Source organism: Lepidochelys kempii, chromosome 3 (assembly GCF_965140265.1).
Source record: "Lepidochelys kempii isolate rLepKem1 chromosome 3, rLepKem1.hap2, whole genome shotgun sequence".
NCBI lineage: Eukaryota > Metazoa > Chordata > Testudines > Cheloniidae > Lepidochelys > Lepidochelys kempii.
In genome coordinates, this window is record NC_133258.1 from 5,728,300 (window position 1) to 5,752,720 (window position 24,421).

At 57.1% G+C, this 24,421-nt stretch overlaps 1 protein-coding gene across 4 annotated transcripts; it reads left to right on the top strand.

Annotated features, from left to right (window-relative positions):
- The first annotated feature begins 1,434 nt into the window (after positions 1–1,434).
- STMN4 (stathmin 4) lies at positions 1,435–21,277 on the top strand. 4 transcript variants are annotated; one of them, XM_073335557.1, is made up of 7 exons: positions 1,470–1,527; positions 7,143–8,231; positions 11,112–11,183; positions 12,201–12,296; positions 16,056–16,264; positions 17,785–17,976; positions 21,069–21,277. In XM_073335557.1, the coding sequence occupies exons 3-7, from the start codon at positions 11,171–11,173 to the stop codon at positions 21,126–21,128; spliced, it is 570 nt and encodes a 189-aa protein (XP_073191658.1). In that variant the 5' UTR covers positions 1,470–1,527; positions 7,143–8,231; positions 11,112–11,170; the 3' UTR covers positions 21,129–21,277. The 4 variants fall into 4 exon arrangements, with proteins under 4 accessions (XP_073191656.1, XP_073191658.1, XP_073191659.1 ...); XM_073335558.1 differs by lacking the exon at positions 7,143–8,231 and adding an exon at positions 9,118–9,267 and having other exon boundaries at positions 1,479–1,527; XM_073335556.1 differs by lacking the exon at positions 1,470–1,527 and adding an exon at positions 6,205–6,401.
- Positions 21,278–24,421: the final 3,144 nt, after the last annotated feature.

Here is a 24,421-nt window from a genome sequence, read left to right on the forward strand (position 1 = left end):
AGGAGGGAAGGAAGCAGCTCCTCTGCTATTGAGAGGGAAACAAGATACGTAATCTGGTCTGATGCACTCTGTGCAACAGAGGACAGCACAGCATGTACATATGCAGTCCCCCGGAGATGTAGGGCTGGGGATCATTGCTCGACATGGCTGACTATGAATGGATTGCAATTAGGACGGGGTGGATTGGGTCTAGGAGAAGGACATGCCTGTGGTTAGTGCACTGGGTAGAGACTCAGGAGATCTAGGATCAGTTCCCAGAGCTGCTCCAAACCCCCTGCGTGACCTTGAGCCGCTCACATTGTCTTTCTGTGCTTTTGTTCCCCAGCTGTAAAATGGGGATAATGATCCTTCCTTTACGTCCTATTTAGATTGTAAACTCTTCAGACCTGGGATGATCTCTCGCTATGTGTTTGTACAGATCCTTGCCTGGTGGAGCCCAAACGCTGTCATGGCCTCGAAGTGCTACTGTAATATTAATAATAAACGACCACCCCAAACTTTACCTCAAACTGGAAGAAAACCAGCAGCATCTGACTTTGGAGTGCTTAACTGTGTGACTGGAAGGGTCCCTTAATGTGGTTTTTAGTGGAATTTCTGAGGTTTATTTAAAATAAATGCCAGGATTTGGAGCTATTTGACTGGGCCCTGTGGGAATAGGTGCGAGCTCAGCAAAGCCAGGGCAGTTTGGGAACTCTGGCCTCATTTAGTAAATAAACAAATTAATTAATAAAAGGACGATTAATTAATCAATTAATAAAATTAATTCATTAATAAAAGGACGATTTACCCTGAGCAGCAGGAAAAACACCGGGGGAGATGCAGTAGGGGCTGTGAGGTAGCGGGGAAGGCTCATTATTTCAGACTTTTAAAACTAGCCTGGACAAAATAGTCTTTTCTGTCTTATAGGGGCAGGTTCCCTGGAGGCCTCACTCCCCTGAAGACAAGGGAAATAAACCAGCTGAGAATCTGACCCCCACCGTGGGGTGCATGACAGATTGAGTGAGATCTGGCTGATTTTTCATCCTCTGTCTCTTTGTTTGTTTAATGGTGGCTCAGGTCCCCCCAGTGCCCTTTGCACGGGGAGCAGGAGCTGGACTTTGGAGTCTCTTCAGGGCAGGGACCGTGTCTCCCTGTAGGTGCAGGTTCAGTACGTGGCACAATCGGGGCATGATCCTGGCTGGTGCATTTGAGGATCCCGGTCATGTCCATTAATAGGGTTCTCCAAAGTTGCCCCGGATCTCTCCGGCCAGCTTTGCTCTCTCCCAGCCTCTCTCCCGGAGTTGAAAATAGCTTCTTTGTGTGACATCATCCTTTGGGTACCTGGCCTGCAAGGAGTTACTCAGGCAATCCCTGCTGCCCTGACAAGAGGCTGCCCAATCAGCAAAGGCCCTGGGCTCGGCCAATCGGCTGGCTCGGAGGTGATGTCATGGTGAGAGGCTGGCAAGCGGGGCTGATGCTGGCAGGAGCCCTCAGCAGCAGTAAGCGAATGAGCAGCACCAGGAGCGACAGACAGAGGAGGTGTTGGGGGTAAGTCGCAAAGGAAGGGGAAGCAGCGAGGAGCTCAGGCAGGGAGGCCGGCATGGGGGGCTCTGTTGCTTTGGTGGGTTTGAACCCTGGGATCCCAGGTGGGTTGTGCCCGGCATTGGGTTAGCAGGACAATCCCAGGGGGAGGAAGTGGCGCGAGGGGGTTTTACAAAGCCGATTGGCACCGTTTGCCGTCTTTCTGTCCCGTGTCTCCTAGACGCCCGGGCTGGGTCTGAAAGCGCCGTGATCCCCCACGTGCAGAGTGGCTCCCCGTCGCTGGGTGCGTCCAGCTGCAGGCTCCCTCTTTGTCTGCCTGTCCTGTCTGACTCCCACGTGCTGGCTCGCTCTCGCCCCTTTGCTTTGCTGCTTGGTGAGGCACAGGCTCCGGTACCTGTAGCAGTGTCCAGGAGTGGTAGCCACTGGACCACTCCAAGAGAGGGACTCCCAGCTCCACCCCAACAGCTGGGCGCCAGCTCCCTCCTCCTCCTCATCCCAGAGCTCATCTGTGCTTGGAGCAGGGCTCCCTGTGCCCAGCTGGTGGGTGCATCCCCCCAGGCAGAGAGAAAGTGCAGTGAGTCCAAATCTAAATGCACTGGTTGGTTTTTTCCTTTGAAAAGTGGGTGCCAGCCTTTACTCTGGGGCTGGATCCTGTATGTTTGACGTTTTCTTTCATACTAATCTGTCTAGCCATAACCTGGATTGCATGGGATTTTCTCTCTCTCTCTCTCTCTCTCTCGGTGTCTTTCTTTCCTGCTCAACCCCACAATAGATGCATTGGGCCTAATTCTGATCTCCAGCTGGTGTAAATGAGGAGTAGCCCCACTGAACAGGGGGGTAAAGTCAGTGTACATGGGATCAGGATCAGGCCCGTTGAGTTCAAGGCTTGCCGGCTGTACGCTGGCGGGTCTCTCTGATCCCACTTCCCAACTGGCAGAGAGGAGGGCTGCAAATTCCTGCCTCCCTGTCCACGCACCCCACCCAACCTTTGGGTGGAAAACTCCATTAGCCCCAAGTAGAGTCAGTTAGGGTCACTCCATGCTTCCGGAACATGCCCCGAAGATGTCACCTGTGGGGGCAGCCCCACCTGAGAGCCAGCTGGGGTGGGACGGGATGGCAGGGGCCTGGACCGGGGGTTCCCAGGTGGGACATCCCAAAGACAGAGAGTTCCAAAGAGGCTTCCCCTGCCTTACTAGATGGGAACAGCTGGTACCAAAGCAGCAAGAAGTGAAGAAGCAGCCAGGCTGGGGGGAGGGAGGATGCTGTCAGTGCTGGAAAGGGTGCGGGGGGGCACAGTCTGCTTTATTGATGGAGGCAGGAAACGTTCTTTCCTTGCAATGTCTTTAAATATTATTTCAGATGGGGAGAGGCAGGTGAGAGAGAAGAGGACTGGGTGGCAGCTGGAGGGCATTGAGCTTTTAAAAGCTGAACCAGCCCTGGAGGGGGTGGAGGTTTCCCCGCCTGGGGAGGGCTGTGCAGGCAAATCGCACCAGCCCTTCCAGACGCACGGACGCCTCATTGTTCAGCCCAGATGAGCTCATCTGGCATTATGCAGGGCGGCTGCTGCTTCTGCCTAGCAAACAGTAGTGCTCACAGCAAAACTCAATGGAAGTCAGTGGGTTTGTTTTAACCATCAGCGCCTGCTTCCACAGTCCTGGTGGGCTCCCTGCCCCGCAGCCTGCCTGGCCCTCAGGCTGTTTCAAGCTGTGATGCTGGTGCCCCTCAATCCTGACCTGCAGCCCCCCGGCTATTCCAGCCTTGGGCTCCCTACACAGCCCTGTCCAGGCCCCTCACTTCTGACCTGCAGCCCCCCTGGCTATCCCAGTCCTGGGCTCCCTACACAGCCCTGTCCAGGCCCCTCACTCCGGACCTGCAGCCTCCCTGCTATCCCAGTTCTTAGCCTCTCTTGAGTAAAGAGGTACAATGTGGAGATTTATGTGGCGATGCTGGGAGATGGACAAACATCCACTGGGGCCTGGGAGGAATCGTTTCAAGCGTTCACTTCAACCAGGCCTTCAGAAGGGCTAGCCCGCGGGCCCTGCAGCACACTTCTTCATTAGCCGCTGAGGAAGGTGCCTTTCAATCGGAGCAGAGGGGTTCCAGTCAAGGTGGCCGGGCTGTGCACGCTTGGCCAGGCTGTCCCCACGCTGCATGGCACGTCAGAGCCCCTCCCGCGTTTTGTAACTATGTCGGCCTCGAGTGGCAGCAGCCACCCGTGGGATCAGCCCGCACACTGCTGCAGCGGGGGAAATTCCCCCTTCGCTGAATAGGGAGCAGCCTGGGTCGGGGGGCAGTAGGTCTGGGCCCTGGGAGGTCTACGCTGCCCCAGCATGTAGCTTAGCTTGGTGCCCGGGAGTTGGGGGAACGATGGGTTAACGACTTCTGACCTATTGCGCGAGTCTAGGTTTTTCCAGAGTACCTGTCGCAATGGCAGCAGGATTCACTCCACCAGTGACACACGTTTGGTGTTCAGACACCAGCACAAACCGCTCCCCGCCATTAGCCCCTTTCCCATGTGGCCCAGCCTCTCCCGGTTAGCGTGACATCCCCGGAGAGGAGCGCTCTTTGCTCAGCCCTGGCTGTGTGGCTGGGGCTGTCCAGGAAATAACAGAGTTTTACAGAGGGGTTTCCATGGAGAGAGGCCAGGTGCTTGCAGAAGAGAGGGACCTCCCCCCCCAAGACCCTTGGATGAGTCAGGTATCGGCCCACCGCCACTGTAGCCTAGGACAACCCATTGGTCTTCAATGCACGTGTGGTTTCTGACGGGAGAGCTAGAGGGCCAGGCGGGGTGACCCCCAGGGCCCTCTGTGATCTCCAAACCCAGAGGATCAAAGAGCAGTTTAGCAAACTCTCCTCCTGCTGGGTTGTCAGGGGTGCTAGAAACAAGGGAGAGGTCCTGGGGGCCATGGCCCACCCACTTTTTAACATGGGTGTAGTAGCTGAGAGCAGCCCTTGGCCCGCGTCCCTACCCCCTGGGGCATGCCACCCAGGGTACGTGGGGGGTCTGGGGCTCCCCACAATGGTCCTAGGTTCCCTGGGCAGCTCTTACCATGGCTCGGCTCCAGCTTCTGGCCTGACCAGGGGTGGGGCCTTGGGGGGGAGAGAAGGAGCAGGGGGTGCTGCCAAAGTTCCCATTTCAGTGCCCCCCCCCACCCCGAGGTTCTGGCGCTCCTGTGTGATGTGACTAGGTCTCTAGCGCGCCGGGCCACGGGGCTTCCCCTGAGACAAGGCGATGGGGATCTGAGGGATAGGGAGGGTCGATGGCGCTCATCTGTGGCTCAGGATCAAGACACCTCAGCGGGGGTGAGGGGACTGGGATAGCAAGGGGTGCTGCGGGCTAGGATTGAGGAACTTCGGGGAGGGGGATCTCAGGACAGGGATGGCGGGGGGTGGGGGGGGTTGCAGGTCAGGATTGAGGTGCGTCAGGACTGGGACAGCAGCGGGGGCTGCAGGTCAGGAGTGAGGGGCATGGACAGGGGTGTGTGGGGAATGGGATCTCCCAGGACTGGGATAGCAGGGTGAGGGGGGGACTCTCGGTTGGGACTGAGGTGCAGCACCAGAGCTGTGTGTGAGGAGCCCATGGCCAGGTTAGCAGCTGCAGGCCTGCTCTGAGATGCACAGAGGTGACCTCATTTATCCTCTGTCTCTGGGCATTAAAGAGCCCTGGCTCGAAGCCAGACCGGCGTGGCCAGCAGGGTTACTGTCATTTCCGAGTCCTATCGCTCTGACAATGTGCTGGGCCCTTAGTGACCGGGACGTGCCGCCCACAAGGCCGAGGAAGATAGGAGCCCTCACAACAGGGAGGAAACCCCTTCCTCTGAGACCTCCCTCCCCTCCCCTCCACACCACCCCAGCCCCCCACCACCAACCCAGGCTCCATAACAAGGAGGCTGGGTGGCTCCTGGAGATTTGCTGGGGCAGATCCACTTGGGTTCTGCTGCTTCCCCAGGTAACAGGGGGCAGGCAGGTTCTTAGCTCCCCACCTGCCATGTTCTCTCATGATCCCAAGAGGGCACTGCTCAAAGCCTCTCCCCCCGGGCCTGTCACCTCCTGGCCATACCTCGCTATTAAAGAGGAAAGTTGTCCCCATCTGGGCCCTGCTTCCAGACCTGCCTGGTCGGTGCTGCCCCAGACCCAGGCGAGGGGCGGGAGCGCGCGGGCTTGATCAGATGGGGCTCGGTGAGCCACCCAGCGATTCTGCCACGGCTCCAAACCCAGCCCATTCCCCCAGCTGGAGGAAACAATCCACCCATTGTCAGCATGCCAGCCCACAGCCAGCTCCCCGGGCCTGGCACGAGGCCAGGCCCATTGTTTGGGCTCCTCTTTCCCCCTGCTGTGGGGTTTGTTTACGTGGCACAATGTTGACCCGGGACGGGCTGGTTCTTAGAGCCGGTTCTGGATGCCAGGAGGTACCCGGGGGCCCACAGCTGGCTGCACCGGGGGCCCTGGGCCAGTCCAATGCCAGCTCAGAGACCTTAGCTACTGCACTTTGCATGCCAAGAAGAGGGTGGCACAGAGGACGCTGCTTTAACCGCTAACACCCTGGAGCAATGCCGACATGCATCTGCAGCCCCCCCCATCTCTCCTGCAACCCCGCCCTCCCCCCCCAGTGACTGACCCCCCGTCCTCCATCAACAGACCCACCCCTCTCTCAGGCACCTCACCTGACCCCCTATCCAGCCCACTGCAATGGATTTCTCCATTGCAGCCCACTCCTGCCCCCACAAACACACACACGAGGGTCGTCAGTTACAGCACATCCCTGCCTGGTGTTGGGCCAGGAGCCAGGACATTTGGCACCAGCCCCCTCCGCACTCAGCACTTCTCTCCAGCATAGGCAGCTGCCACAGCCGGTAACCTGGTCGCACGCCCTGGAACAGGTCAGTTCAATAGAGCATAGCAAACCTGGCTGGGAATTGCATTGCCTGCCCATCCCTGGCTTGATAGCTCTTGGAAAGCAGTTTAGAATCATAGACGATCAGGATTGGAAGAAACCTCAGGAGGTCATCTAGTCCAACCCCCTGCTCAGAGCAGGACCAATCCCCAACTAAATCATCCCAGCCAGGGCTTTGTCAAGGCCTTCACTCCCTCTGTAGACTTTCAGTAGCCAGCTATCGAGCCAGATTCGCCGGGGACTCAGCCAGAGCTTGCAGACCTTGCTGGATCTTTCACTGAGCCCGGCCCAAGCCCTGGATTTGATTGATCCTTAGGGACTGAGTTAGTCCTTATTATGAAAGTCTTGCCCAGCCCTGGTCTGAGCAAGGTGAAGGGTGGGGCTCCTGGCATGCAGGAGATATGGGTTCTATCTCTTTCATGGCCTTTTTGTATAAGCTGGCACCAGATTCTTAACAGTTCCATGCCTCAGTTTCCCCATTTGTAACAACGATGGTGAGTGCTTTGCACTTTCGGAACTTTGCACAAAAACTGCTATCTAACTATACACTGTTATTAGCCTTCCTGGGTAGCGCCTAGAGATGTCAGCAAGTCTGGGCCCTCAATATGCTGGATGCTTTACAAGCATATAGTATAGCCCCAGGGAGCTGGAGATCGATAAGGTTCAATCTATTATTAGCCTCCCAGCCTCCCTTCTGGGTAGGTAACTATTATTACTTCCTTTTCAGAGATGGGTAAACTGAGGCACGCAACCTGCCCAATGTGGCAGAGTGGAGTCAGTGGCAGAGGTAGGGCTGGAACCCCCGAGTCTAGAATCCACAGCCAGAAGGGACCATTTATGCTCATCTATTGCGGCCAGTGCTCTCCCTCGCCCAAAGATTCCTGCATCAAACCCAACACCCTGGGCTGCTGAGCAGGGGCTTTTCATGCACAGCCCCCGGGCACCCTCCTTTGGAATTAGCCAGGCCAGGGCTCGGCCTTGGCAAGGCTCTCTCATTAGCGGAGCCAGTGCAGTGGGGAGAGTGGGGTTCAGGCCAGCCTCGGCTGCTGCCCCCCCGTCTGACATCAGGCTTTCCAGTGGCACTCAGCGTTGGCCCAGCGCCACTCCCACCAAAGTCAATGGGCATTTTATCGTTGAAGCCAGCGGGATGTTTACCACTGACCTCAATAGGAATGGCATTGGGTTAACATTGAAAACCCACCTGTCACTGCGCTGTGCCTCGGTTTCCCATATGTGTACGATGGGGCTGAAACTCTTTCCCCACCTCCCTGGGCCAATGCAATCCGAGGGGCTTTGAGATCTGCAGAAGGAGGGTTCTGCAGCAGGGCTAAGAGCTATTACACCACCCCCTACTTTGGGGGCCAGCTCCTGATGCTGCTCAGAGACCAGCTGGAGCTGGGGAGAGCGGGGCAGCGGGATGAGTACAGGAATAAAGACCTGTGCCCTGGGGGAATCAATCGGGGACACTGGGAAGAATTTTAATTGTGGTCCCTTTTCCAGCACTGTTCTGGGCGACCCATTTAAAGAGAGGCCAGCGTCTGTTTTTATCCACTGTACCCGGGCTGGGATAGTACAGGGCACATCGCATCCTGCCAGCCTGGCCTCCCAGCCGGGGGGTGGGCAGGTCACAGCTCAGAGCAGGGCAGGCTGAGAAGCCGCTGTGGTGGAAAGCTGTTTAGTGTGAGAGCAGGCCAGCGTCCTTCCTCTGCCATGATCACCAATTAAAGGCCAGACGGGACTTGTCTGCCTGCCTGAAGACCCCAGGCCACAGACAGAACTGCACCTGGAGATCAGACGTCCCATGGGGCTAAGCTAGGTAAGCAGCTGATCTTTATTGTAAAGGCTCCAGGTGACAGAGGGAGGAGGTATTTTTCATGGGTGCATTTTTCATAGCTGAAAAACCTCTTTTTGTTGACAATCAACACCAAAACCTACTTCCCTTTGAGAAAGCCAGTCCCGCTTGCTGTGCTTCTGCACCCTGGTTTGTTGTTGTAGGGTTGCCCATAAGCAAGACACACGTTTTACCTTAGGTCTGGTATTGCAGGGCAGCTCTGAGTGTGCTGGGCTGCACCCGCTGCTTTGTTATTGTAGGGTTGCTTGTGAGTGTTGGCCTCCACCCACTGGTTTGTTGTTGCAGGTGGCTGCGTGGATTGGCCACGCTGATTTATTATGGTAGGGCTGCTCAGGAGCGCTGGGCTGCCCCCTGCTGGGTTATTATTGTAGGGTCACCTACTGAGTTGAACTCGCTGATTTATTTATCAGCGGGATGTTCGCGAGTGCTGAGCTTTCCAGGCTGGTTTGTTATTGTAGGGTTGCTTGTATGATGCGGCAGCCACTAATTGTTTTGATGTGCAGGGCGGAGAAAGGTATGAAAGGGTTTGCTTTGACAATGAAAAGAGATGATCTAAAGAGGCGTTTAGAAAGAGCTCTTGGTGGGAAATCATACCACGTCTTCCCAACCTTGGCCATGCCCGCTATGCAGAGAGAGCCTGCGGGAACCAATCCACAGTCACACGCTAGGGGTCGGGGAAAGCACCGGTGCTGGGGAAAGGGGGCAGAATCCGAGACTGGGGTCATCTGATTGGCTTGAACCTCAGGACAGGCCTCTACCAACTGAGCTAAGGGAGTAACTGCTGCCCTGGTGGGGGGGGGGGTCTCTCGGCCTTGGGAATTAATTGTGCCACGTCCTGGTGTATTATAAGGAAAAGAAATTGGACTCTGGGCTCTGAGACGGCGCTGATTCCAAACACAAGAGGCATCAGCTGTGTAACGTGGTGGGGATTCACGGGCCATGCACACGTGGCTGAAAGACCGGGAGACGCCTGCGCCCTGTAGGAGAAATAACTTCACTGGTAAATTACCTCAGTGGCATATGCCCCAGTAGTCGAGTGGGTCTTTCCAGGCCAGGTTGCCAGCTCCTGGGCAGTGGTCTGAGGGATCCTTTGTGTTATGAGTAAATCTCACTGAGTATCGTTAGCGATGAGTATCAGACTCCCCTGCCCATTGTCCCCCACCTCGCACTGCGCTGCACCCCTGCAGGGATGTGTGCCTGGCCGGGTACCCCCCGACCTGTACGAACTTGGACAAGCAGGGAGCGAAAGCTGGAATATGTGACCCACAGACCCATATAGGCCCTGCTGTGCTGGCCGCGTGTGGTCTCCGAGGGCCGTCGGGCGTTACGTAACGCTCCGGCTGTGGGACCTACGCCCCGTTTCAGCGGCTCCTTCACTGCAGGGAGGGAAGAAAAGCGGCTTTGTCTGCTCCGGTGGCTGTTTTTTTCTTTGCTTTGTTTTGTTTGGCTTCCGAAAGAACGGTTTGCATTGTCCTGATTGCCCCCTTCCTCACCTCCTCCAGCTCTGCTGATGCTCCTCAAGCCTGGCCCACAATGGCCCCTGTTATGCCAGTGCTGGGCTCCCTCCTCCCCCCTTCCCTCCCCCACAGCTTGGCTAGTACGATCGCTGCAGGGCAAGTGTCAGGTGCATCAGCAGAAGGAGAGGGGGAAGGGGTGGGTGGGTCGGTAGGCACTGGAATAACATGACAAGCTGCACGTCGGGCCTATGGGGCATTGGCACAGCAGGGTGTAGGGAGCCAGGGCTGGGATAGCAGGGGGCTGCGGGTCGGGATTGAGGGGCGTTGGCGCAGCTGAGCAGAAGGGGGCAGGGGATGAGGCTGCTATTGAACACGGTCACCTGGCAACCGCCTCGGCCCGCAAGGCCCCGTGAGCCCGACTCGAATGACCGGGCTGGAGGAGGGGGTGGGCGTATGCCCAGCTCAGCCCCCGCTGTGGGGTTACTGGGCATGGGACCTGGCGAGGCCTGATTGCCTTGGATTAGCTGGGCCGCCACCTCCTGCCCCGTCTTCACCGATCTATCCCCTTCCCCGCCATTAACCTCGGGCTTCCTCGGCTGGGGGGCCGGCGAGCCCAGCTGAAGGGGATTCTCCTCCCCAGCGAGCCGTCAAACGGGCCCGTCCTGGTGCCATGAGGCTGCATCCGCTGCCATGACTCAGGCCAGCCTTCACCCATCTGGGGCTCCTCCAGGGGCCCCCCGAGGCTTGCAGTGGGCACGGGGAATTTGCAAGGCCGGTCCATGAGCAGTGCTGCTTAGAGCCAGGATGGCCTAGTGGTAGCACCGGACTCCTGGATTCTCTCCCTGGCAAGCCACTTCTGTGTTCCTAAGGCCCTGTGGGGTCTCACTGGCCACTCTGCACGGTGGGGACCAGCCCACTGGTCTCGCAGTGCGGCTGGTTGGCTCGGCTCCCTGGTGTCTTGAAGTGCCCTGAGCGCCTGGGGTTTGAATTCTGTTTAAAGGACATCGCTGGTAGAAATGCAAAAGGGGGGGAACATCATGGAGGCGAGCAGGGTGTGGGCTGGCAGTGAGCCGGGGGTGGGGGGAGGTCCGGGGGGTTGCGTGGCTGGGCGGGTGGGTCGTATATTGAGGGCACCGGGTGCGTGTGTTTGTGGGTGCGAGGCTGTTTGTGTCTCCGATGAGAGAGAGAGAGAGTAAATGGTATTTGTGCCGGGAAGGAGACAGAGGGGGTGGAGATATCCCACCTACCCCGGGGGCGGCTGGAGTGTTTGAGCAACCCTTTGTGAGGGGGGGTATATATGGAGAGTATTTGCAAACTGGATACTAGCAAAGGTCTGGCTATATCCACGGGGCTGGGCACTAACCACCTGGTCTCTTTGCTCCTGCAGGCCCCGAGAAAACTTCTGGCCACACTTGATTCCCAGCCTGCAGAAGGAACCCGAGCACCATGACTCTGGCTGGTACGGACGTGCCGTGAGATACCCCAGCCTGCGGCACTTCACTCCCCCTGCTACAGGCGTCTAGCCCTGACCCCTTTCCTGTGGGACAGGCAATGGCCTTCATCTCCATCAGCCACGTGCAGGGCTGGGGGAGATAAGGCATGGCCGCACGCTCGCCCCGCTGGGTCCCTAGCCCCGGCAGGTGCCTAGAATCACTCCAGCCTCTGTTCCTTTTGAGTTTCCTGGGAGAGTCACCTGGTTAAATTGGCAGCTCAGAAGATGCAGGAGGTGGCCCACATCGAGGTGGGCTCAACCCCCCCCCCCATGGGCAATGCCCACGCCTCCCAGCGCGCTCCTAGGGGGCTGCAGCGAGGAGGCCTGGGTGTTGCAATGCAGTCGAACATGCCTGGCATGCCGCTTTGCTCTCCCACCTCCTCATTTTCCCACTGCTGCCACCACTCAGCGCTCCGGGATCAGGTCACAGCTTCCCCTGATTCTGGGGTGCAACCCTGGGGTTTTGCTTCACCCCGGCAGAGCTCCGCAGACCCAGTCTTGCTGCTATAACTCCAGCAGGGGGCAGGCTTCCTGGGGCTCTGTTCCTGGTCCACTCTGCCTCAGTTTCCCCTGGGACAGCAACACTTGCCTGCCTTTAGGTCCAGTGGCTAATGGGTGTGATCACCATGACAAGTGATGTGAAAAGTGAGGAGCTGTTGGTATAAAAGAAGTTTACCAAACTCAGCAGCACAGGACCTGTCTCAGCCACCATCCCGCTGATTTCACTGCTGGAGGGGAGGCCTTGGAGCCGCGGGTTTGGAATCCCTGCCCACAGTGGACCTGTTCATCCCCTTGAGACAGACAAGGAGGGTTTGGCTCTGGGGTCCTTCCTGGCAAACCTCCTCTCTGCCCCGCAGCTGCTCCATCCCAGAGGTGGCTGCATTTCGGTCAGGGAGACGTGTGCAGGGCGACTCAGAGCAGGCCGGATTCTCTGGCCGTCAGCTGGGGCTGCGGAGACTGACTCTCCCAATGGTGTTTTCGCAGCGTACAAAGAGAAGATGAAGGAGCTCCCCCTCGTGTCCTTGTTCTGTTCCTGCTTCCTGGCCGACCCCTTGAACAAGCCAGTGTATAAATACGAAGGTGGGTCACTCAACCGCTTGCTCCTGTTAGGAGATGGGGGGTGGAGGGGGACCAGTGCACATTCATTCCTTCTGGTATTACCAAGGGCCTGCTGTGGGGAAAACAGCTGGTCTCCTGGGGTCCCCACCTGTCCTGGACCCTGCATGGCTCTATCCCACACAGCAATCATCAGTCTGGGTCAGGAAGGGCCCCCGAGGGTGAGGTTCACACCGGCTGACCCAGAGGCATCCAGACCTGGCTGGGGCTGTGCAGCTGGTGAGGGCCGCCTGCTGGCAGAAGGGAGGATGACACCACAAAGTTTGGTGCGCGAGAGTTTCACTAGGCTCTTGTAGGAACAGCTGGGAAATCCCTTAATAACGAGGGCAGAGGCAGGAGATCAGCTAGACCGAGCTCATCTGGAAAGCAAACTAGCTCGTCACAACCCGCACCCCGGATCAGGGAGATGATTGAATCCCACTCCTTCTGTCCCAAAAGCCACTTCAGCTAAGGGAGAGACTCCATGAGCTGGTAGCAGTAGGAGGCTGTTATCCTCTAGCCAGACCAGTGCCTGGAATGGGACATCACCCCTTTAGCCAGTGTATTACTAACATCAGTGATATTGGTCGCATCTGCTGTTCTTTCCTCAAAGGCCTTTCTCTCCTGGCCTATAATTAGCCTGCAGAACCCACTCTCGCTAATTTCTATTAGCTTAGCACAGTTTAAAAAAAACCCACTGGGCATTTACGTGATGAAGCACAGTCTCTGGTTAGGATAACAGTGATCAGGGCCATCCACCCTCATGCTTCCTGGTACAGACGGATCACCACATGGGATCAGGAAGAAATTCACCTTCCCTTCCCTCAGGTACAAAGGAATTTCACCATGTCAGAAGCATGAAGCATTGGCGTTTGTCAAAGACAAGCTACCGGAATAGGTAGCCCATTGGTCTGTTCCTTTCAGACAGGAACAATCTTCCTTGAGTCTCCCTTCATCTTACTTGTATTGTAAGGATCTAGAGGCAGGGCGCATGATTTCCTGGGTATTTTCAATGGCACTGTGCTCCCTGCAGGCACTCAGCAGATGCTAGAGAATAATAATAACGTTGGCTCTGGCTCCCACCGGCGAGGAGTCAGAAATGCAAGGCACTGACAGTGGGCATTTCCACAGATTGATTTTAGGGAAGCCACAGCTAGATGGATCATTCCAGGTGACTCGCATTGGCAGACCCAGTCATGCTCGACAGCAAGGATCCATGAGAACTGGGCATCACCGCCCACAGAGTGGCCGGTTCCCGACCACCACCACCTGCCGGGCCCCTTACACCTTCTGTTCTTGTGTTGGTGCGCAGTGTTAGGTCACTCTGGAAGGCGCTGGTCCCAAGCAGCAGAGAGTCTAGCTTTCCGGATTGCCACGAGGACTGGCTCATGCTGAAAACTGGGCTCTTGGCTGCATTGTAGCCTGTATGGTTTCATCTTCTATTGCCAAAGCATAGGATCATAGAGCCATAGAACCACAGGGCTAGAAGGGACCGTAAGGGTCACCTAGTCTCACCCCTGCCAAGATGCAGGGTTTGTTGTGTCGAAACCATCCAAGGCAGATGCTCTCCAGCCTCCTTCTGAAAACTTCCCGTGAAGGAGCTTCCACGACCTCCCCAGGCGTCTGCTCCATTGTCCTGCTGTTCTTACAGTTAGGAAGTTTTTCCTGAGGTTTAATCCAAATCTCCTATCCTGAAGTTTGATCCCATTGCCTCTCGCCCTGGCCTCTGTGGCAAGAGAGAACAGCTTTCGTCCATCTTTTTTATGCAGTCTTTCAAGCATTTGAAGACTGTTATCATGAAGACCACTCTCTTGTCTCCCCTTCATCTCCTCTTTTCCAAACTAAACATGCCCAGATCCTTCAGCCTTTGTTCGCATGGCTTGTGTTCCCCACCTTTGATCATCTTTGTTGCTCGCCTCTGGATCCTTTCCAGTTTCTCTCCATCCTTTCTGTGCAGTGGTGACCAAAACTGGACACAGTTCTCCAAATGAGGCCTATCCAGCACTGAGTAGAGGGGTACTAGCATTGCCCGTGAGGTGCATGGCATGCCTCTGCTCATGCAACTCAAAATTGCATTTGCTTTTTTTGCAACAGCATCACATTGCTGACGCATGTTGAGGTTGTGATCCACCACAACTCCCAGAGCTGGGCACGTTTTTTGTGTGTGTGGCAAATAGCTGTAGTAGGTTGTTATCCTCTAGGGGGATCAGTCCCTGGAATGGGACATCGTCCCCTTAGCCAGTGTGTGATTCACAGCAAATTCACCAAAAATACATTTTTCAGGTCAACGAAACTGCTAGTGAGTTCGGGTTGGATTCAGCAAATAGTTTCTGCCAGAAAAAAAAGTGGGGGGGGGGAAGCTTTTTTGAAATGTTGGAATGGTTTGTTATTTAGCTAATTAGAGAGAGAGAGAGAGATGAAAAACACCTCCCCAAAAAAACAACTGAAACAAAATGAAACAGCATTTCATTTCTGGGTCAAACTTAACATTGTGTGACTCAACGATCCTCCCCCCTGCCCAGCTCTTCATTTCAGCACAAAAAAACAAAATAAGTCAGCTTCAGTTTGAACCAAACCAATTCCCACCCCCCACCCCCCGCCCAGATTTTTCGGTTCAGCCGCCAGACCGAAAAAAAAACCCCTAATACATGATTGCCTTCTATCTGCTCTAAGCTGAACCTTGCCCATGAAGGGCCATGTCTCTGCAGGGGCATTGCCTGTACCCTGGCACTCTCCTGCTCCTCCCAGCCAGGCCTACTCCGAGTTTACACGGCCCATTGTAAGCCAGGCCAGCCCGCAGCCTCCTTGCCAGGGACAAGCCATGAAACCGGCTGTGTTTTGAACAATGGACTGGCACAGGGGGGCGGGGGGCGGAGGGTGAGCTGGTGGGTGTGTCGGCTCAGAGAGGGTGATGGAGCCTGAGACGCGTGAGTGAGAATGAGGAGATAAGGGGTGAGGAAATGGATGAGTGACCGGTGGCTGGTGTGTAATGGGGAGTGTGTGTGTGACTGCGGGGGGAAGCGTGGGTGAATGTCGGAGGAAAAGAGCGGTGAATGGGGATGAGTAAACCAGGAGGAGTGTGAACATGAGCATAGGGGGTGAATGAATGCTCGGTGCATGAGGATATGTGTGTGAGTGTGTGTTAATACTGGGGAACTGAAGGTGTGAATGGCTGCTGGAGGACGGAGTAGGTGTGCGCTGGTGTGAGTGGATGGCAGAGGATTACGCTTGAGTGGATGTGAGTGTGAGCAGCTGGTGGGGAACTGAGTGTGAGTGAGTGGCTAGTGGTGGCGGACCGTGAGTGTGCAAGTGGGTGTGAGTATGCAAGAAGGCGTGAGTGGCTGTGGGGGGGGTTGAGTGTGTGTGTGGCTGCAGAGAGGTTGAGCGTGAGTGTGTGAGCCAGTCCGACTGCATGGCGGTGGGTGCAGTGTGTGGGTGGTGCAAGCAAGTGTGAGTAGCTGCGGGTGAATGTGCATGTGGATGGGTGTGTGAGCGGGTGAGTGTGAGCAGGTGTGACTGAGTGGCTGCAGGGGTGCTGTGAGTGTGTGAGCGGCTGCAGGGGGCAGTGTGAGTGTGCGAGCAGGTGTGGGGGGTGAGTGTGTGAGCGGGTGTGCGTGGCTGCAGGGGGCAGTGTGAGTGTGCAAGCAGGTATGGGGGGTGAGTGTGTGAGCGGGTGTGCGTGGCTGCAGGGGGCAGAGCGAGTGTGCGAGCGGTAACGCCTCTCTCGCTCGCTCGCTCTCCCAGCGGACACCGTCGACCTCACCTGGTGTGTCATTTCGGACATGGAGGTCATCGAGCTGAACAAGCGCACCTCGGGCCAGTCCTTCGAGGTGATCCTAAAGCCGCCGTCCTTCGACGGGATCCCCGAGTTCAACGCCTCCCTGCCCCGGCGGCGCGACCCCTCCCTGGAGGAGATCCAGAAGAGGCTGGAGGCAGCCGAGGAGCGGCGGAAGGTAGGCAGAAGGGCCCCCGGGGCTCGCGCTGCGGGTGGCGGGAGAGAGGCCCTGGGGAAACGTGGGACACTGGGCCGCTGGTGCGTCATGGCGTGGGAACAGCTGCAGAGGATTCTGGGAAGACTCTGAGCAGGTCCCTGGGGACGCAGTGGAATGTAGTGGGCTCACGGGGTGAAGAACGCACGACACCCGGCCCCGCATCCTCCTCCAGACGGCGCAGCCCATAGGGGGGAAAGGGCAGGCTCCGCGCAAAGCCACGGCCAAGCGCCTTCTGCCATCACCAGGGCCACTCTGCTGCGGGTGCTCGTCCAGCCCGGGCAGGCATCCCCCAGTGGGCATGTGCCACCTGGCTAGCTCATGTGGTTTGCCGGCATGTGAATTATTGATCATCCTTCAGCAGCCCCCACCATTACGGTGGCCAGGTGCCCAGTTTTCGATTGGAAAGTCCGGTCGAAAAGGGGACCTGACGGTGTCCGGTCAGCTCTACTGACCGGACACTCAAAGTCCGGTTTATGTAGGCGGGGGTGGGGGGGAGGCGCCGGGTCATCACCTGCCCCAGCCCCTACTCACCCGGGGCCACCTCCTACTTGCATCGGGCAGCTGCGGCTCCCAGCCCCGGCTCTGGAGGCAAGTCCCTCCTGAGCGGGTGGGAGGGGAAAAGCAGCGAGCAACAGAAAGCGGGGGAAGAGGAGTGGATGGGGGCAGGGCCATGGGGGAAGGACAGGGCAGGAGCTGGGCTTTTGGGGGGGAAGAGGCAGGGCAGGGGTGGTTCCGGCACTCCTGCTGGAGGGTCCGGTTTTTAAATATTACCAAGTTGGCCACCCTACCCTCCGCTGACCCAGCCACCAGGAGCTCTGCTGGGCAGCGGTTTGGCTCAGCGCCAGCCTCTGAATCGCCCTGCGCAGGAGAGGGAGTTAGAGATGCCCTAATGGGACTCTCCCAGCTCTTGCTTCTGCTAGTCACACAGGGGGGACACCCCCGGCCCTGCCTTAACTCCATGCCAAGCTCTGTCCTCAGCACCCTTGGGCGACTCCACTGAGTCCAGCGGGGCCCCATGGGCGCATTGGGAAGGGGTGGGGGTAAGACCTTGCACTGATTCTTTCTGGCCAACGCTGCAAGCTCCCCCCGTTGCTTGGAACCGGGCTGTCGTGAAAAGCTGGAGGCAGGAAAACACGTTCGCACGTGGAATGACAGGCAGCTTGGCCATCACTGGGCTTTGAACCGTGGGAGCTAAGAGCCGGAGTCGCCGCACCTTGAGCTAAAGGACTAAGGCCGAGATCCTCAAAGGTATTTAGGAGCCTAACTCCCATTGAGTTAGGCACCTAAATACCTTTGAGGATCCAGGCCTCAATCTCCTAGGCAGCAGCTGTGGCTGGGGTGGAGCAGGGGTTATGTATCGCAGGCTGAACAGCTGGTTCCACTCGTGACTCAGGCACCTCGCTGTCCCCAGCGGGCCCGGGACTCTGCGTGGCTCTCGCCCAGCCCTCAGCCGGCTTGTCCTGTTTGCTTTGTGGGTGCAGTACCAGGAAGCGGAGCTCCTGAAGCACCTGGCGGAGAAGCGGGAGCACGAGCGGGAGGTCATCCAGAAAGCCATCGAGGAGAACAACAACTTCATCAAGGCAGCCAAGGAGAAGCTGGCACAGAGAATGGAGTCCAACAAGGAGAACCGGGAGGCCCACTTAGCGGCCATGCTGGAACGCCTGCAGGAGAAGGTGAGCGGAGGGTGCCAGACCCAGGGCCGCGAGGAAAGGGCATGGCAAGGTGCAATCGATGCACGCAACAGGTGCCCTGGGGTGTCCCGTATTGTTATTACATCTCAGTAGCACCCAGAAGAGCCAAGATCAAGGTCCCCATTGTGCTGGACAAACACTTAGTAAGAGACAGGCCCTGTCTATTCAGACTGTAAAGACCGAGGCAGGGTTATTAGGCCCTTTGGACGGAGGGGACACTGAGGCCAAAAGCGATGACAGGCCAGATTTTTAAAGGGATGTAGGTACCGAAACAGACAGACAGGCGCTCAAGTCCACCAAACTGGTGCCATTGACCTCATCAGAGCTACGGCTCAGGTCCCGCTTAATCCCCCGGGGGCTGAAGCTTCACAGCGGTGTAAACCCTGACGTCGCCCCTGTAGCTAACGAGCTGCTCGGAGACCCAGTTTGAGCTGAGGCCCTGAGCGGGATTCCCAGAGGAGGCAGGGGACCGCCTGGCTCACCAGCAGCGCCCGGTCCACCAGGCCGGCTCTGAGCCAGGCCTAAAACCGGGTACCTGTCAGACCCCGCAGCAGGAGGGCCAGAGACAGGCCACCCAGAGATAAGGGGGGCAGCACCACACCCACATGAAGGACAGCCACTCAGGGAAATGCAGGCCGAGCCGGTGAGCGGGACAGGCGGAGGAGGGATTTTCGGCTGCTAGGGCCCCTAGCTTAGCTGACTCAGGTGTCTGACTCTGGGGGAGAGTTCACAGCTGAGGATCCCACCCGGAGGCATCCATCTCTCGCCCACACCTGCTCAGCCACTTAGCCCCTAACCCTTCCCCGCCCTCTCCTCAGCATTTCACTCCTGGCTGGCCTGCTTCAGAAAACCCCCTTTTTAGGGACTTAACGATCCCCCTAGACCCTGCAGGGAGCCACCAAAATCAGGGCAGAAAGTTCTGCTTAGCAACGGGTCACCCAGGGGCTGGGCCTCGTTCTGCTCTGCTGGGCAACACCTAAACCCCTTTCCCAAGCTGGCCCCGAGTGATTTGCTCAAGGCCAAGTCTGTGGCAGAAGTGGGAACCAAATCCTGCTCCCCTGAGACCCAGCCCAGTGCGTTGCCCCCGTCCCTCGCCATGCCGTCCCCTGCTCCCCTGGCTCCACTTGGGGCTGGTTCCCTCCTAGCTCTCTTTAATCTCGGCAGCTTCATTCTTAATTGCGAGGGGGCCAGCTGCAGCTGCTGGTGTTGGGGGTGGGTTTGGGCAGGGGGTCTGCACCACGTGACTCATTGGGCCCAATCAGCGCCTCCAGCTGCTGGGTAGCAGCAAGATAATCACAGACTGGAGCAGGAATCGGAGTGCGGTGGGCGGGAGGGAGATGGGGGAGCTGCCCGGGAACCTGACTCCCATCAGTACAGAAGCACAGATTTTGGGGTCCGCGCTGAGAGAGGGCCAGCAAAGGCAGCTGCCTTGTTCAGTGATGATCATTTCCCTCGACCGCCTGCCTGTTAATCTGACTTGGGCTGGTGTTAAGTGATTGCCCCTGTCCCAATGGAAAGGGAGGGGTCATTGGTAACCCCACCATCTCTCTCCTTCCCTTCCCTTTGCCTGCCTGGGAGGGAGACTCCAGTCCCAGAAACCCACCGCTGGGATGGGGCTTTCCAAATGGCGGTTCCTATCCCTCTCTCCAGCGCCTCTCTGAAAGGCTTTGGGCTCAGAATAGGGTGGCAGAGCAGGGTGACCTTCGGGGACAGCCAGGCAGTTCTGGACAGGAGTCAGAGACAGGCCAGGCAGACAGACAAACAGCTGGGCTTGTCGGCTAGCTCACGAGTGCAGCTGCTGGCCCCCTTTTCCATCTCGTGCCAAGGCATGTCCACTGAATCTCTCTCTTGGTCTTCCCCCAGCCGCCAATCCAGGCTGGTCTATGTCTCAGTTTAAGGTACTTCGATGACTCCCTTATCTGAGCACATCACAGCCTTTACTGTCTTTCCCTTTGGACGGCAGGGCAGTGCAATGAGCCCCATTGTCCAGATGGGGGAACTGAGGCACAGGGCGCCTGGGGCAAAGCAAGGATTTGAACCCAGATCTCCCAAGGCTCAGACGAGCACCCTCACCATGGGTCCCTCCTTAGAGACTTCCCTGCTGCTTTGTCCAGGCTAGTTTGAAAGGCCCCGAGCAAAGCGATGCCCAGCACCTTCCCAGGGAGACTGCACAGCCTGGGAAACGGCTCATTCTAAACGTGCATTTGCTCTGTTTCACCTCCTGTCTCCTAAACCCAGCTCCTTGGGCTGCCCTATATGCAGTTCCCCTGCCTCCTGGGTTACAGCACCCCCGCCAGGTGCCATCCACAGAGGACAGCACCCTGGTACAAACCAGCGAGGAGGCCTTGGCGCACACACTCCCCCGTGGGCCGCACCCCTTGAACATTAATAGACCTCTTCTATCTCCTGGAAGAGAGATAAATAAATCCATCCCAACTCCAGTGCACCAGGTCCTGCTCCTCCGCCAACTCCTCTCCTCACTAGCCTCCTCCAAACACCTTCTCCAGCCTTCACCTTGTATCCGAGAGTGAGACGGAGAAGACCAGTCGAAGCACACGTCTACAATGCAAAATGAGAAACCCGCGGCTGGCCCATGCCAGCTGACGCAGGCTCGCAGGGCTGTAGATGTTTTGTCTCGGGCTGCAGCCTGAGCTCTGGGACCCTCCCACCTCGCAGGATCCTAGAGCCCGGGCTTCAGTACAAGCCTGGACGTCTACACGGCAGTGAAACAGCCCTGGGAGCTGAGCTCTGCGCACCTGAATCAGCTGCCATAGGCCAGCCATGGGTTTTTAATTGCAGCGTGGACATGCCCTGTGGGACATGCAGTGTGGTCTTGTCTGATCAGCTCCGCCTTTCTGGATCTGGGCCAAGGACTATCCGTGCCTGGGCACCAGTGCAGCCCTTAATAATCATGACACTGGTGGCTTTGGTGGTGTTACACGGGGGAGGAACCTGGGCCACCACCCTCTGTCCGTGCTTCCCAGTCAAACCGCTCCACAGTCCCCTTGTCGCTGCCCATCATTGAGTCCTGAAGCCCAGCACACTAACAGGGTCCCCCTTCCACCTTCCCCCAGGACAAACATGCGGAAGAGGTGCGGAAAAACAAGGAGCTCAAGGAAGAGGCCTCGAGGTAGAGAGGCCAGGACGGTGGCGGTTTGGACTGACAGCTCCAGTGAAGCTTTGCGACCGATGACGGGGAGTTCCTCTGCTTGCTTTGTTTGTGAATGTAAAGATTGACCAGTGAAGCCATCCTATTTGTTTTGGGGGAGGGCGGGGGGATGGGGAGGAGAGAGATGGGGCAGGGGGGTGTTTGTTGGAGGGAGGACGGGGGGCAGGAGGGAATAGACACACCCCGTTTGGGAAGTCTACAATCCTCTCCACGGTTTCATTTTTACTTCCTCATCATTAGTGTCTAAGAAAGAGTCCAAACGAACAAAGGGTCGGTGACGCTGGAAGTTAGGGGAGGTGACACGACGGGGTGGGAGAGGGATGTGCAGCGTGGGTGAATTTAATTTGGGGATCAGTGCCGAGTGGACGGGGCTGCCCTGTCTGCATCTCTCTGTAACTGTGGGCAGGAAAGTCGTCTCTCGGGGGTGCGTGTAGCCTGTTCTGTGTTTGCCATGAACTTTGGTCATCAATACAAATGAAACATCTCCTTTCGGTGTCTCGGTCTTATTCTTCTTTCTGTCTCTAACGGCAGGCCTGTCGGGGGTCTGGTACTGTTTGGCTTTGTTCTTCCCAGAAGCTCTTGCAGTCTTTTGGAAATAATGCTCCTCCAGCAATTCAGTATTGTCAGACATTAATTAACAGGTTCCCCTCCTTCTCTCCCCCCACCAATGAGAAACAATAGCTTCCTAGGATGGCATTATCTGCTGGTAGGAGACACTTGTTTGGCTATAGTGAAGTGAAGTTCAAAATCCCTGTGATCTCCCTAAGAGTGAGGATTTGTCAGATAGAGCCGGGATGTCTCTTCTAATGAGAGATCCCTTTTTCTAGGTATGGAGCAGCAGAAAATCTTGCTGCAGTTTGGAGTGAGGAAAGTGGAGGGAGGGCAGAAGGCACCTGTGGCTGGGATTGCGGGGAGAAGAGACATTCAGCTCCATGGTCAGCTAGAGAGAATCCAGTGCAGGGCAGCAGAAGCGATCCTGATGCAAGGAGTAGAGAAGAGGGGGGCCTGAAGGAGCCCAGATGACAGCAACAGGGAAGACGGGGGTGGGTATCTGATCATAGGTTATAACTAGCTTCAAGCTAGCTGTGTCCATGGAGAGGAGAATTACTGCTGAGGCCAGCAGGACAAGGAGTGACGTCCCGAAGGGAAGTGAGGAAAAGCTGAAGCTAGATATTCAGAATGGTTTCATCCCAGCTGGGAGGTGGAGTGGGCTCCTGGAAGAGATGGTGGGTGCCTCCTTGTTACAGAGTTTCAAGGGCACATTAGTAAGGAAGATAGTGGAAAAGGGTTACCTCCAGTTCCCTGGGCCGGGTTGCACTGAAAGACCAGCCAGTGCTGGTGTTCACAGCCCCGTGTGCGGGGTTGACCTTCCCTCTCACTCCTAGAAAAAGCAGAAAGGCTGAGGCGGGGTCCATCCAGCTCTAAGCCAGAGGGCAGAGAGCCGGAGCATGGAGCCTCTCTACTCCAGCAGGCCTGCAGACCGAGCCTTCCAGCTAGACCGAGCCCTGTGCACCACATCGGTTTCCCACAAGTGAGGTCTCGCTGGCCACTACAGCCGGATAAGGCCTTTAGGGCATTGATTAACTGAGAGGCCTTGATAAAGTGGCCTCTCTGCAGCTTTTATGATGAGAGCAATTAATCAGGGCCCCGCTCTTCAGAGACCAGCTCGACACAGGATCTGGCTGTGGGAGCTGCGGGGAAGGGGTGGGGAAGAGGCAAGGGGGGTCTGTTCCAGATGTGGCACCAGCTGTCTTTTTGTATACAACCATTGTAAATAAACTGCCTTGGCATTTCTTTCCTTTCTGTGATCTGTGCCGTGTCTCGGGTGCATTTTGTGCCGTGGCCTTCTGGCTCTCCTGCAGCCGTGCAGGGGGACGTGTGTCTGTGTGTACACCCATGCAGTGAGAGCGGGGTGGGAGTTTATAAAAGAGCACATGGCCAGATCAATGAGTCGGCCAGTGGAGCTGCCCAGCCCCATGGCTGTGAGGTGTTCCTAGTAGTACCTGGCTGCCTGTGACATCACTCAAAGCCAGCTGTTAGTGGAATCTCTTTCCTTCTGGGACCCCTGGGGCCTGGCCTGCACGGCCCATGGGCTACGACCCAGACCCCTCCTACTGTGCATTCAAGGTGGCGCAAAGCCCAGACCCCCCCACCAAACAGCCGTAGCTGTTCGACATGGAGCTGTAGGCAGCTTGAAGGCCATACATGTCACTAAAGGGACAGCAGGTTGCTCCCAGTGTGATTCAGGAGAGGACGCTTGGCAACCAGTGGTGACTGGTATTGAAAACCAGGGCCATAGTCTGCATCCACCCACGAAACGTGAGGACAGAACCACAGGGGTCTCTGAAGGTCACCTGCCCTTCCTGGTACCAGCCCCTGCAATCCCACATTCAGCCCCTGGAGCAGCTCAGGGCCTGTGTCCTGAGCCATGGTTCCTCTGGAGGCGTGGGTTCAAAGCCCTGTGGACCGTGTGTCACTAAAGACCAAGGGAGCTAGCGGGTGGGCTGCCTACCTTCACCTGAGGGATGTGCTCTTGTCTTTGTCCTACACAACTTCCCTATACCCGGTGAAGGCCTGCGTGGGTAAAGTGCCTCTCCCCTACCCATCACCCCAGCGGTGGGGCCAGGGCTTCATTGGGACAGGTAGCTGTGCGGTGCATGAGACTTTAAGGGTCTGTCTACACTGCCCACTGAGCCTGGGCTGTGACGCAGGTTTGAGCCCAAGCCCCTCTTCCATCCACACACAAATCGGTCTGACACAGCTCAGGAGTGGGGTCCTAGGACCCTACCTGGGGAATGGGGAGGCGGGGGGGGGGTCAGAGCCCAAGTCCCACTGTGTTGCAGGTCTAAGCCCCGCCATCTTGCAGTATGGCTGCAGGTCAACCCACAGACCTGAGTCAGAAGTACACCATGGACACGTTAACATGGTTGCAACACCTGGGTCCAGTTCAGGCTGTGTGGACGCATAAGCGTGGGTTTGGGAGCACCGAGTGCATGAGCCCGGGTCCCACAGACCTGGGGTTCATGGGCAGTGTAGACACGCCCTGACAGGCTGTATCCTCCCTGCCAGCAGGGGGCAGCCATAGCAAGACAACTTTGGGAGTGGGTTTATAGGACAGCTGGCTGGGATGGCAGGGGGCTGGACTCAAGCCTATTCCTAAGACACGGGAGGAATCTCTCTTACCCATTTCCAGTGGGGAGGCAGCAGATTTACTATCCCCCTGTCTGCTCACAGCCGGGTGATTGTCTCCTTGGTGTA

What these genes read in the sequence shown, in the direction of transcription:
- STMN4 (XM_073335555.1), top strand. An exon ending in GCCAGTGTATAAATACGAAG is followed by an intron (nt 12,297 to 16,055) that starts GTGGGTCACTCA and finishes TCGCTCTCCCAG; the next exon opens with CGGACACCGTCGACCTCACC. An exon ending in CAGCCGAGGAGCGGCGGAAG is followed by an intron (nt 16,265 to 17,784) that starts GTAGGCAGAAGG and finishes TTGTGGGTGCAG; the next exon opens with TACCAGGAAGCGGAGCTCCT.